Source organism: Nannospalax galili, unplaced genomic scaffold (genome assembly GCF_000622305.1).
Source record: "Nannospalax galili isolate Female #2095 unplaced genomic scaffold, S.galili_v1.0 scaffold155, whole genome shotgun sequence".
Taxonomy (NCBI): Eukaryota; Metazoa; Chordata; class Mammalia; order Rodentia; family Spalacidae; genus Nannospalax; species Nannospalax galili.
This window is the reverse complement of record NW_008339923.1, coordinates 1,722,440-1,736,860: the sequence shown is the minus strand read 5'-3', so window position 1 is coordinate 1,736,860 and position 14,421 is coordinate 1,722,440. Positions and strand designations below refer to the sequence as shown.

The window sequence follows — 14,421 nt, the reverse complement described above, 5'->3', positions numbered from 1 at the left end:
TGTTTTTTTTTTTTTTTTTTTTTTTTTTTTTTTTTGAGACAGGGTTTCATGTAGCCCAAGCTGGCCTTAAAACTCATTATGTAGCCAAGGATGACTTTGAATTTATGATCCTCCTGCCTTCACTTTCCTAGTGCTGAGAATATAGACATGTGCTATCCCATCTGGCTTTGTACAACTAAATATATGTAGGTAGGTGGGTTATTTTTAATTCTCTTGTTGTCTCTCTTGTCTTTATTTGTAGATCCTCGTGGGTTTGCTCTCATTATATTAGAACTTCTAAAATTCCAGTAACTAAAAATTACTAAGCAGTTCCTCAACATAGCCTTATGGAGTATGATCCATTAGCTTAGCCAGTAAGAACTTATTAAAAAACTAATACAAACAGTGGGCCTGATTGCTTGTGTGTTTGGTGGCCAGCTGACATCTGCTGTGTCCTAGTCACAAAGGATGACCAGCATGGTAAGACAGTGTCGCCGTTCTGCCGGAAAACCCACTGCTGGGCCAGCCCCTCCTGGGGTTTGTTACATTAACACTATCTTTTGTTGCAAATGGCAACCAACAGCTGTACTACAGCACATGCAGGCAGGAGGATCAAGAGTTCAAGGCCAGAGGCTAGAGAGATGACTCAGTGGTTCAGAACACTGGCTGCTCTTGCAGAAGACCTGAGTTTGAATCCTAGGACCCACACGATGCCTAACAACCATCCATAACTCCAGTTCCAGAGAATCCAACGCCCTCTCTGTCCTCCGTGGGCACTGTGTGACACAGTGCACTTACACACATGCAGGCATACACATAAAAAAAAAAATTAAAGACAAAAAAGTGTTCAAGGCCAGCTGCATAGCAAATCCAAAGCCAGTCTGAGCTACATGAGATGCTGTCTAAAAAAATGAAAAAGTAGTCAATGTTAAAAAGTTGGCTGATGGGCTGGAGAGATGGGTCAGCAGTTAAGAACAGTGGCTGTTCTTACAGAGGACCTGGGATCAATTCCCAACACCCACATGGTGGCTAACAGCCATCCTAACTCCAGTTCCAGATCTGACACCCTCTTCTGACCTCCTCGGACATTCTACAACACAGGTGTACTTACATACATGCAGGTAATATACTCATACACATAAAAAAAAAAAACACAAAAATTTAAATTTAACTAAAATGGTAGGAATGTGTTCCCATTTTTTATGTCTTGATTTGATTGTATGAATGTGTACATGTGTGTATGATATATGCACATGTGTGTAGATGCATGGTCTCCGTGTGTACAGATCTCCATGTGTGCAGAGACTGGAGGAGAACATTGGCTGTCCTGCTCTAGCACTTTCTACCTTTATTCCTTTGAGGCGGCGTCTCTCATTGAACATAGAGCAAGGCTGGAAGCCAACAAGCCCCAGGGATCCTCCTGTCTCTGTGTCCCACAGCAGTGGGGTTAGAGGTACCCAGCTATACCTGGCTTTTTATATAGGTGCAGGAATTTCAACTCAAGTCCTCATGTTCATTTAGCAAGCACTCTTGCTACCTGAGCTATTTCTCCAACCCCTTAGTTTGATTTTGTTTTGGTTTGGGTTTTTTGAGACACGATCTCATGCAGTCCAACTTTGCCTCAAACTCATTATGTAGTTGAGGATGACCTTGAATTCCTGATCCTCCTGCCTCCATCTCCCAAGAGTTGGGATTATAAGCATGGACTACCATGCCTAGCTAATTTAATCGATAACTTCCTAAATGTAAAACCTCCATCGTGTCAACTTAATGATCATACTATATATATAATACTATATTATACCATAGTATTATATATATATATATATATATATATATCCTTTTTTCTTTTTAGATAAAGTCTTTCTGTGTGGCTAGGCTGGCCTCAAGACCCTCTTGCCTCCACCTCCTGAGTGCTAGGATTATGAGCATGCACCACCATACCTGTCTTAGCACTTGTGTATATGTGGATGTTTGGTCGTTTGTTTATTTATTTGAGATAGAGTCTCCCTATAACCACAGCTAGCCAAGAACTCACCATGTAGACCAGGTTGGCCTCAATCTCACAGAGATCCACCTGCCTCTTGAGTGCTAGGATTAAAGGCATGCACCACCATGTGCAGCTTGTTTTTTTAAGATTCATTCATTTAGGGGCTGGAGAGATGGCTCAGCAGTTAAGAGCACTGACTGCTCTTGCAGAGGACCTGGGTTCGATTCCCCGCACCCACATGGTGGCTACGAACTATCCTTAACTCCAGTTCCAAGGGAATCCGAAGCCCTCTTCTGACCTCTGCAGCATTGCACGACACAGGTGCACTCACATACATGCTGGCAATACACTCATACATATAAAATTAAAATAATAAAATATTTTTTAAAAGATTCATTCATTTATATTTTATGTGTATGAATGTTTTGCCTGCAAGTATATAAGTGCACCATGTAAGTACAGTGCCCACAGAAACCATAAGAGGGTGTCAGATCCCCTGGAACTGGAGTTACAGTTATGAGCTGTCATTTAGGTGCTGGAAACCAAATTCAGGTCTTCTATAACCAGTGTTCTGAACAACTGAACCATCTCTCTAGCCCCACACTTGTGTTTTCAAACCTTTTTAAAAAATGTTTCTCTTAAGCAAATGGGGTGTTTTACTACTGTATATGAGCTGTTCAGTTTTTCTTCTGTTGAACCAGATAGGACTTGTTAACTTGTGTTCCCCTCTGTGGGTCTCACTCTTAGCCACCCCATACCCACAGGTTCTCAGAACTTCTCTGTGGGCCCTCTGTCATCCACGGTGCTGAACTGTTGCAAGTTATCTTTTTAGTGTTTAAAATATTTATTTTTATGTGTATGAGTGTTTGGCCTGCAGGTATGTATCTATACTGTTCAATGCCCATGGAGGCTAGAAGAGAGCATTGAACCCCCTGGAACCAGAGTTAAGGGCACTTGTTAGTCACCATGGGGGTGCTGGGAACTGAACCAGGTCCTCTGCAAAAGCAGACAGTGCACTTAACTGCTGAACTATCTCTCCACCTCTCAAGTTATCTTTTTAAGAAAGACAACATTAGAAGAGAAAAAAAAAAGGCTTAGGTGTCAGCCTGCAGAGCTAGGAAAGAGTGATGCTGGAGAAGTTGGTTTTTGAGACAGGGTCTCACATAGCCTAGGATGACCTGTAACTTACTCCATAGCCTAAGATGACCTTTAATTCCTGATCCTCCTACTTCTTCCTCCCTAGTGTAGGATTATAGGTGATTGCCTTCATGCCCAGTTTATGGAGTGCTGGGGATCAAGCCCAGGGCGCCGTGCATGCTAGACAAGCATTCTACCAGCTGAGCCACATGCCCAGCCCAGGGAGCATTTAGTTGCGTGACTGCCTGCAGAAGCCTTTGAGGTAAAAGAACTGTGGAGGGGGGAGAAGGACTGGAAGCGTGAGCTATGGTTCAGAGCTCCTTCCTCTCCTTGAAAGGCAGTCTCGGGCTGACGGCTGCAGTTCGGTGCTAGCATATGTGCTTAACATGCACGAAGTACTGCGTTTCCCTCCCCTCCACCAAAAAAGCAACCTTGAATATTTGAATTCTGTTTGTGCTTGGTGACTGAACATGTTGAAGAAGCCACGTGGGCCAGGCAGAAGGAACACGGGTGGCAGCAGTGGCCTAACCACCGCTATAGAAAGTGGAATGATTTTTTTTTTCTGTATCATCTAGTTTTGATTATCAACCTAGAAAGAGGAAACCAGGAGACCTAACAGCAAGTAAATAAGTAATCCGGAAGATTGGACACTGGTATGGTCACGGTCGCTTAGCTTCTTTGGAATAGAGTTGGCTGAAAGGCCTGAAAATAGACTGTGAGCAAAATAATGGGTTCACATTGTAAAGACTAGTCTTAGAAGTACTGTCATGGTCTGGTTTCATCAGGTTCAAGTGGGAGCGGAGTCCCTAATTATGCTGCTCACTTCTTGCCGCCCACTCCAGTCCTCAGATAAATAACTGAGACCGTTGTCCCAACACAGCTGCCGCCCTTTAACTCTTCTGGGAGGCAGGAGTTAGTTCCACATGGAACATGAAACATGTATATGAAAGTACACACAAGGATGTGAAACCAAACAGAGCCATATCAGCCCCCTCCATGTTTATATGGCTTAGTTAGAGGCTTACCTATGAGCCCAGGGATAAGCCTGAGTCTGGCAGGCTCCACTCTGACTCTGCAGGTACACAGTCTTCTAGTGGACCTCTCTCGGGTTAGAAAAATGAGGACGCTGGACTGCTTATGGCTATCTCTGTTCAAATGCTAAAGATGTTTAACCAGGTGTGGTGGCACATGCCTTTAATCCCAGCACCCAGGAGGCAGAGGCAGGTGGATCTCTGTGAGAGTGAGGCCAACCTGAGCTACATAATGAGTTCCAGGCCAGCTAGAGCTACAGGGAGATCCTGTCCCCCACCCCTCCAAAAAAAAGAAAAAGAAACAAACCAAAACAAATGGTAAAGATGTTCAGGCAGTAAGTGTAGATAGAGGGTTTCATGGGGTGAGTTTTGGCTAATCATCTGACCATGTAACTAAGAGGTGCCTCCATTTATATTATGCATGCATAATCCTTTCCAGAGGGTATGATATTGACATGTGACATGCAGGTGACATGACACAAGCATGACTTATTCCTTCAGTTCTCAGGCAATCCCTGGGAAACAGCCAAGCATTACTGTTGCTGTTTTTTTATGCCCAAATCTCAGGGCAGCAGAGAGCAGGACAGCATCACAGGACCCTTTAGTTTATGGTTCATCATAGAATATTTTCTTTGAGTAGCTTGAGGACACATGGTCAGTACTGAAGCAAGTATTTTACTCAGTGAACTGGTCCAAGTGGCAGCTAGAACCATGGGCAACAAGCTGGGGTTGCATGGTCAGGTCCAGCTGATTTGCTATAACCGTAAGGTACCGGTTGTGAGTGGAGAGGTGTGGAGGGGGCATCAGGGAGAAAGTGATAGGAACATAAAAGCTCGAATCAGTTTTACAAGGACTAAAGGAGTCTCATGAAAGCTGCGTCAGGATTTGCTCTTTACTGAGAGCAGTTCCTACTTAGAAAGGTATTTTAATCTTCCTTTTTTCTGAATCCTGCTCCACAAATAGAAAGCTGAGGAGCAGTGTGTGAAAATTTCCCAGCAAGCTGAATATTATAGTCAGATGGTTGGAGAAGAGGTTTGGGATGCTTCAGCTGGAGCCGCAGAGAGGACCTGGGGAAACAGTAGGTAAACAAAATCAGACCCTTGACTTGATGAAGTCACCCTACAGGAAAGCACTTCAGGGAGTAGACTCACAGAGACCAAACAGATGCTCAGAGACTGACTCATAAATGAGTGTATTGTATGTCCTCCTAGTGAGTAGTAGCTGTGCTCAGAAAACAAAATTTCATGACAAGATTGATATTGTGAGGACCCATCCAGGAAAAGGAAGCAAGGCAGAGAGGGTGGAAGGGTCAGGAAAGGGAAGAGAGGTAGGTGGGGAAACAGACAGAAACCAACTGTGGAAGAGAAAGGAAGGTGTTGAGAGGGAAGAGGGAAGAGAATGTTGAAGCAGTGCGGGAAGCTACGGTGGCTGAGGAGGCCCAAGCACACTTACGAGGCTCAGAGTATGCATGCTCACAACCTCTGCCTTCCCCTCTCAGTGTTTAATCTCAACCCTCAAATCGTCTCTAATGACCTATTTTGACATTAGCTGAATTTACTGTTTTCCTGAGAAAGGAGAGATTCCGTCTGCATACAGCCCACTGCTGCCTGAGAAGATTTCTGCAGTTGGCCAGTTGTGTCTAGTTCATATCAATTCATAATTTCCATTTTAGAAACGTCCATTTCAGAGGTAGATACGTTCCAGTCTTTTCTCCAAACTTTTGTGAGTGTGTCACCCCATAGGATGTCCATATATGAGCCCTCAACCCCAGCAGAGACCTCACACAAGTCCATGGGCTTGTTTTCATGTTAAGTGTCTGAGAGTGTTTCATGTGCCGTAATTTCCAGTGGCAGTCAGTGACAATATCAGAAACTAAAGCCCATGCGGAAATCACAGTGTCTTTGTTCTCACTGTCTTCCAGTGTCATCTTGCATTACAACATATAAGAAGACACCACCTCCAGTCCCACCCAGAACTACCACGAAACCTTTCATTTCTATCACAGCCCAGAGTAGCACAGAGTCTGCGCAGGATGCCTACATGGATGGACAAGGCCAACGGGGGGACATTATCAGCCAGTCTGGCCTCAGCAACTCTACGGAAAGTCTAGACAGTATGAAGGCTCTGACAGCTGCCATCGAGGCTGCAAATGCCCAGATCCACGGTCCTGCAAGTCAACACATGAGCAATAATGCTGCGGCTGTCACCACCACCACCACCATAGCCACTGTCACCACCGAAGATAGGAAGAAGGACTTCAAGAAAAATCGATGCCTATCTATCGGCATACAGGTAATGGCCTCCTGTGTTCTCTGAAATAAGATCCTTCCTGTGTTCTCTGAAATAAGACAAGAACTGTATCTCATCTCATTTTATCCAGATTCCCATGTTGCCATTTGGGATGACACAGTTATGTGTAGGATGAGATTTTTAAGTTATTGGTGCTGGATTTTCTACCTTGTTAGATGTGACCAAAGTGATGATGGTATTTTGTATGTAGTTACTAACAGCTGTTACATTGACTATGTAGCTGGGCATGGTGGTGCATGCCTATAATCTCAGCACTCAGGAGGCTGAGGCAAGAGGATTACAAGTTCAAGACCAGCCTGTGTTGCATAGGCCTGTCTCAACTAAACAAAACAAAAGCAAAACAAATTGCAGCTGCCATTTCTTTGTGTCCCTTTAGTCTCCTATGTGCATTCTGAGTCTCAAACAAAAAAAAAACAAAAAGGAGTGCAGGGGCTAGAGAAATGACTCAGCAGTTAAGAGCACCTGCTGCTTTGCAGAAGACCTGAGTTTGGTTCCTAGCACCCACCTGATGGCTTATAACCATCTAGAACTCAAGTTCCAGGGGACTGAACACTGTCTTCTGCATGCATTGCTTATACATGATACACATGCACGCAGGCAAACACTCATATAAATAAAATAAAAATACATAAACCTTTTTTTGTCTTTGAAAGACAAGGGGTCTCTGTAGCCCCAGCTGTTCTAGAACTCCCTATGTAGACCAGGCTGGACTCAAACTCACAAAGATCCACCTGCCTCTGCCTCCCAAGTGCTGGAGTTAAAGGTACATAAACTTAAAAGAAAAAAAAGGAGTCAGGGGCCATTGAGATGACTCACAGGGAAGGTGCTTACTGCCAAGTCTGAGGGCATGAGTTTGATCTACAGAACCCACATGGCGAAAGAAAAGAACCAACTCCTGTAAGCTGTCCTCCATACAAGTGCTATGGTACAAACATGCACACACGTGCACTCATGTGTGTGTGTGCACGCACACGCACACGCACACACACACACACATGCACTAAACTTTTTTAAAAAAGGAGTACATATTCAAGAATTACTGGGGTCATCAGGTTGCCCTAACTTACGCCCAAACCTATTGAAGTGCCATGTGGGAACCAAAATGTGATTAATTTCTCATCAGCGTAGGAGACTGAGACCAACTGCTCATGTGGAAAGCAATAACTCACACCCCAGCATCACAAGGAAGGAATGCACATCGGTTTCAGCCTCATTGTTGGCTATTTAATCATGTATTTCATAAAAATACAGTAGACAGCTCGGAGACTTCTCAGCTCAGCTCGCTGTTCTCTCTTTTCCCATGTCATGCTTCACAGATGGCAATAGTTTGTTGTAAGATCTCTAAGATAACATCCAGCTGATCTTGCCTTTTTTTCTTTATATTACATTTCATTTATTGTATGTGTCTGTGCACATGTGGAGGTCAGAGGACAACTTGCAGATGTAGATTCCCTCTTTCCACCATATGGGTCCTGGGGATCGGACTCAGGCCATCAAGTTTGGCAGTAGGTGCATTGCCTCATTAAGCCATCTCTCTAGCCCTTCCTTTGGTTTTTTACACCCGTTTGGATGACCCTACAAGAAATGTCCTTCCATCACAGTAGAGAGTCGCCCCCCCCCCCGCCACACACATCTGCCGTGCCCCGCAGGTGCTTACTGAATAGTAACTTCTCAACGTGCATCCTATAAATCGACACACTGAGCCCATGCTCAGTGAGTCTGAAAGCCAGATGTGGGGCACATTCTCACAGGGATCATGTACTTTCACAGTCTACTCTGCAAAGTTCACTTTTAAAGGACAATTAATCTTTCTCTCATAGCAAGGCGTCAGATGCCTTTTTATAACCTCCAGGTTACCATAGAGCAAACTGTCAGTTTTTCTAAAGAACCCGCCGCACTGGTGCTTGGGAGTGGATGACACTGTAGGAGACAGGCCCCGGTCCAAGTCTCCCTGTTTCTGTTAAAGTCCCACCACTAAAGGGCTTGAGAAGTGCGGGCATCAGATGGCAGCATTCTTTTGATCCCAGGCAAACCACTTAAGCTGCCTATGCTTTGTTTTCTTCATTTGCCTTTCACAGGATTAGATGATAATGATGATGATGTTGAGACAGCTCTCATGTAGCCCAGGATGGCCTTGACTTCTTTCTGTGGCTGAGGTTGGCCTTTGACCCCTGATCCTCCTGCCACTATCTCCCTAATGATGGGATTACAGGCATGCATCACCAGGCCTAGGAAAAACTAATTTCTTTTTAGAGTGTGTGGGAGCTGGCAGGGATTGAAGTTGGGTCACCAGAGATTGAATTCAAGTCATCAGATTTGTACAGCAGGTGCCTTTACTGGCTGAATCATCTTGCTGGCCCAAGAATGTTTAAAAATCTAGATTCCGGGCCAGCAGCATGGCTTAGGAGGTAAAAGCACTTGCTGCACAGCCTAATACCTAATATCTTAAATTCAATCCCCAGAAACCATGTTAGGAGAGAAACTACTCCCAAAAGTTGTCCCCTGACCTCCATATGTGCACCATGGCATGCCCTGCAGCACCCGCCCCCCCCCCACACACACACAGAGCCTAGATTCCCGTTAGGGTTATTGTTTAATGGACATGAGTCTCTGAGATGATGAACAATTCTGTGGTGGATGTTGGTGATGGCTGTACAGCGTTGGTTGCATGTGAATGCACTTAGTGCCACTTCAAAGTGGAAAGTTTATGTTATATACATTTCACCATAAATATCTGCCTTGGGGCTAGAGAGATGGCTCAGCATTTAAGAGCACTGGCTGCTCTTGCAGAGGTCCCAGGTTCAATTCCCAGCACCCACATGGTGGCTGACAACCGTTTGTAACTCCAGTTCCACTTCTTCTGAATCCATGGGCATTGCAAGACATAGGTGCACTTACACACATGCAGGCATTATACTCATACACAAAAGATAAAAATAATAAATAAAATCTGCCTTCCTATCCAATACAAAATTAGCTCCATGGAATGTTAGCTTGCTTTAATTTCCTCAGGATTAGTTCATTTTTTTTCCTTCTTTGTTCTTTTTTTGTTTGTTTGTTATCTTTTTGAGACATGGTCTCCCTGTAGCCTCAGCTGTCCTGGAACTCACTATGTAGACCAGGCTGGCATTGAACTCACAGAGGCTTGCCCTGCCTCTGCATCCCAAGTGCTGGGATTAAAGGCATGTGCCAACACACCCTGCTACTTTGCTTTATTTTCAATAGCTAATACATCTGTGTTATTCAAAACTCAAAACTTATTTTAAAATGCTCTATAGTGATGTGCTAGTTAGTTTTTGTCAACTTGATAAAAACTAGAGACACTTGGGAAGAAGTAACCTCAACTGAGGAATTTTTCCATCGGATTGGCCTGTGGTCATGTCTGTGGGGCATTTTCTTAATATGGGAGGGCCCAGCCCACTGTGCGCAGTGTCATCCCTAGGTAGATGGGCCTGCGTTATATAAGAAAGGTAGCTGAGCAAGCCAAGGGAAGCAAGTCATTGTTCCTCCATGGTCTCTGCTTCAAGCTCCTGCCTCCAGGTTCCTGCCTTGGCTTCCCTAGAGAATAAATCATAAACTGTATGATAAAATAAACCCTTTCTTCCCCAGGAGACTATTACAGTGTTCCACAACTGGTCACAGTTAAATGTCTCCCTCTCTAATCACTCCATAGTTGCTCTTTCAGTTGTCATTAAAAAATGTACTTCACAGGCTGGAGAGATGGCTCAGCAGTTAAGAACACTGGTTGTTCTTGCAGAAGACCTGGGTTTGAATCCCAGCACCCACATGGCAGCTAACACTGTCCGTAACTCCAGTCCCAGGGGACTGACAGCTTCTTCTGTCTTCCATGGGCATTGCACGACATGGGTGTACTTACCTGCACGCAGGCAATACACACATACACAGAAAATAAACAAACAAATAAATATTTAAAAGGATTTTTTTTTAAATTTACCTATTTTAGTTTTATGCATCTGTGAGTGTTTTGCCTGCATGTATGTAAGTGTACCACCTCGTGTGTGCATTGTTCAAGGAACCCAGAAGAGGGTGTCGGGTCCCCTGGAACTGGGGGTATAGACATTTATTAGTAGCTGTGTAGGTGTTGGGAACTGAACCAGGGAAACAAACCCAAGTCCCCTGCAAGAGCAGCCAGTACTCTTAACTACTGAGCCTCCTTTCCAGCCCCTTAAAAGTATTTTTCTTTAAATGCATCTGGGGCTAGAGAGATGGCTCGGCAGTTAGGAGTACTGGCAACTCTTCCAGAGGACTCATGTCCAGCTCCCAGTACCCATGCCAGGAGTGTATGTGTGGTTCACAGCCACCTATAACGTGAGCTCCAGAGGATCCAATGCCCTCTTCTGACCTCCACAGACACAGACACAGACACACAGACACACAGACACACAGACACACACACACACACACACACACATACAGATCTTTAACAAAAAAACTTCATTTGTACTAAACTTGTACTTCCTTTCATTATTCTCTGAATGGAACAGTAGGGTAACTATTTGCATAACATTTGAAAAGTGTTAGATATTATAAGCACTTTAGAGATGGGAGGATGTGTGTAGGTTATAAGTAAATATGTCATTTTATGTAAGAGGTTTGAGCATCTTTGGATGTGGGTAACTATGGTGATTCTAGAAACAATTCCTGTGCACACCAGGGAATTTCTGTACTTGGAAGTCTGTGGAAGGATCATAGACATTTATCAGCCTTGAAAGTAAGTAAAAATACATTTTATTGAGATAAGCAAAGCCAGAGAACATGCTAATATTGTAGTAATTACAGATATCATACACAAAATATTAAACAAAGAGGCTATAAATCAAAAAGAGTCCAGTAACATTACAGATAGTTGGGACGAAAGGCCATCTGTTTTTCAAGTGAGGCCGCCGCAGAGGATCAGCTCTGTCTGTTTGATGCTTTCTTCAGGTGGATGATGCTGAAGAACCTGAGAAAACAGGAGAGAACAAGGCATCCAGTAAGTTCCAGTCTGTGGGAGTGCAAGTAGAGGAGGAGAAGTGGTGAGTCCCCAGCTTTCATCCTTTCTGTCTTGGTGTTGACAAGTCCCCGTGATAAGCCTGCAAGTTCCGTGGTCTTTTCACTAACTGGGAGTATTTAGAGGGTAAGCCGGAATCAGTGTCGGGCAGTTCCGTCCCCTGCTGGAATCCTGGAGAGCATTCCACTTAACTTTGGCTGGAATGATAACTAAAGTACAAAACATGAAATTGCCAAATGTTTCTCTTCTTAAAACTTGCCCCTTTTTTTTTATGAGAAAAGGACTTCCCATTTTATTTTTAGTATTCATTAATGTCTGGTGTTTGGTATGTACTCAGTGACTGATAAAGGAAGAGGAGAAAAAAGAGCATATTCCCTAACATATCACTATCCTGAATCATCTTAACTGTTTTCTTGGTTATTTTTGTTTTCTTGTTATGTCGGTGTTTTGAGACAGCTACTTGTTATATAGCTCAGGCTGGACTTGAACTCACTATCCTTCTGCCTCAGTCTTCTGAGTCCTGGGACTACAGAAATATGCCATCACACCTGGCCCTTCCTTCATTTTTAAAAGACTACAAAGCCCATGGGGCTGGCAAGATGGCCTAGTGACTGAAGGCAGCACTTGCAGCCAAGCCTAACAACCTGAATACCATCTCTGGGACTCACATGGTAGAAGGAGAAAACTGACTCCCACAAGTTGTCCTCTGACCTCCATATGTGTACCATGGGACGTGCATGTACACATGAAGCATACAAACAAAATAAATGTGAACAAAAAACGTTTTTAGTTTAGAGGGCCAGCTCTAGATTGCTTTTTTTTTTAACAGAGTCTCACCGTGCAGCTCTGGCTGGCCTGGAACTTCTGACTTTGGACTCAGTGCCTCTTCCCCTCGAGTGCTGGGATTAAAGGTGTGCACCAGCACAACTGGCCTCAATTGCTCTTTAAAGTAAACTTACTCTGGAGTTTTAGCATCTAGAACTGGGAAATTTAGAATTTCATAATATCACAGAATCATATGGCTGGAATGAACTTCCAATGTCAGTAGTTCATTTTACAAATGAGATTTTGACTGAAAGAAGTATGCCAGTTTCCCTCTCAAACTGAAGTTCTTGATGGATCGAACTGTTCTTTACTGACAACAGTACCCCAGCCTGTAGCACTGTGCTTTGCATATACTCAGTATGCAGTAAATTCTAGCTGAATGAAATAAAACTGAAGTTATGGTAGATGATAGAGCTTTATATTATAAATCAGAGTATTGGGTTAGAGAAATGGCTCAATGGTCAAGAGCACTTGATGCTCCTCCAGAGAACCCAAGTGTGATTCCCAGCACCCACATAAGGTAGAGGAGGGCTCATCACTACCTGTAATTCAAGCTCCAGGAGATCTGAAACCTTCTGTGGCCTGTTCAGGCACCTTCACACACACAAACACACACATAAGTAAAAATAAAAATAAATCTTAATTGAGCTAGAGAGATGGCTCAGTGGTTTAGAGCACTTGCTGCTCTTTGAGAGGATCCAAATTTGATTCCTAGCACCCACATGCTAGCTCATACCTACTTGTAACTCTAGTTCCTGGGATACGACACCCTTTTCTGGCCTCCTCAGGCACTAAGTACGCACATGGTGCACATACATACCAGGCAAAACACTCATACATATAAGAAATAAAAATAAGTCAGAATATCACACAGTCTTGCCAATTTTTATGTGATAAATTGGAAAAATCATTCTATTAGTATCCATGAATTTGCTGGTGGTGTAAGCTCAGTTGGTAGAATGCTTGCCTAGACTGTACAAAGCCCTGGGTTGAATCCCCAACACTATACCAGAACAAGTATGGTGGCATATATCTGTAAGCCCTGTACTTGGGAGGGGGAAGATAAGAAGTTCAAGGTCAGCTTCAGCTACAGAGCAAATTCTAGGCCAGCCTGGGATGTAAACGACTCTGTGTTACACAAACAGGAACTCCAATGCATAATCCTGTCAGTTTATGTAAGTGGTCTTATTTCAAACTCTCCTGGTATTAATTGATGTACTTTTACCTAGATATGTGTTCTAGATAGTTCTACACACACATCTTCTAGAAAATTGCTGTGACTTTTCCAGAGACTAATGCAATAAAACTTAGCAGTCATTATACAAGTATCTGTACCCATTGGCTCAGCCATCATATTGATGGGATTGTCCAGAATGGGATCACTCAGTGGATGGGAAACACCCAAGGAACATTATCTGTCATTGCAAAAGAAAAACATCGATTATTAAACATCAAGCAATAATCACATGGATATGTACTTTATAATATAGTACCAAGATAAGCTATTATTCAGCGATGAATTGTCATTTCTTGAAAGAAAAAAGAAACATAAAAACATAGGGAAATGTTGTAGGTTTCCTCATGGGTCCAGCCCACGAGGGACTGCAGGGAACGAGGGTTCTGGCCGAGGTGGGGGTGAGCAGCGCAGAGTCAACACACAGACACCAGGAATCGGATGGAAGCAGGCACTAGGCGAGGTGCTGCAGACTCGTTTATTGCTGGAAAGGGCAGGCCTTATATATCTCTCCCCCTGCCCCCAGTGTCTCATAAGCTGGTGTGTCACTTCCTGATGGATCCCCTCATCCAGGCAGATTGTAGGTTGGCTATTTTGCGGAAGCACAGGCTATGCTCTCAAAGCGGAAGCTGTGTTCTCTAGTGCAGCCTGTGCTTAAGCCTGGCACTTCCTCTCCTACAGGGAAATTCTCATGCTACGAGGCTAAGTGAAAAAAGTTCAATACACAATGACCATATGTAATATTTCTACAGATGGGCTAGGGCTAAAACAATACATAAAACAATACCAGTCATGAATTTTTCTTTTCTCTTTTCCTTTATATATTTCAAGTTTTAGTAATCATGATTTTGTACCAACCCTTCCAGAAGTGTTCCTGTGTGTGTATGTGTGTTACTGGGGGTTG

The 14,421-nt window shown here is 43.7% G+C and overlaps 1 protein-coding gene across 10 annotated transcripts in view; it reads left to right on the top strand.

Annotated features, from left to right (window-relative positions):
* Window positions 1-14,421, top strand: part of Dlgap1 (DLG associated protein 1) — a 1,065,856-nt gene that overhangs the window by 992,931 nt on the left and 58,504 nt on the right. For all 10 annotated transcript variants that reach the window (XM_029564283.1, XM_029564284.1, XM_008834624.3 and 7 more), the window contains 2 exons: window positions 6,059-6,429; window positions 11,392-11,483. In XM_029564283.1, coding sequence (XP_029420143.1) covers window positions 6,059-6,429; window positions 11,392-11,483 — 463 coding nt within the window. The remainder of the gene's footprint in view (window positions 1-6,058; window positions 6,430-11,391; window positions 11,484-14,421) is intronic.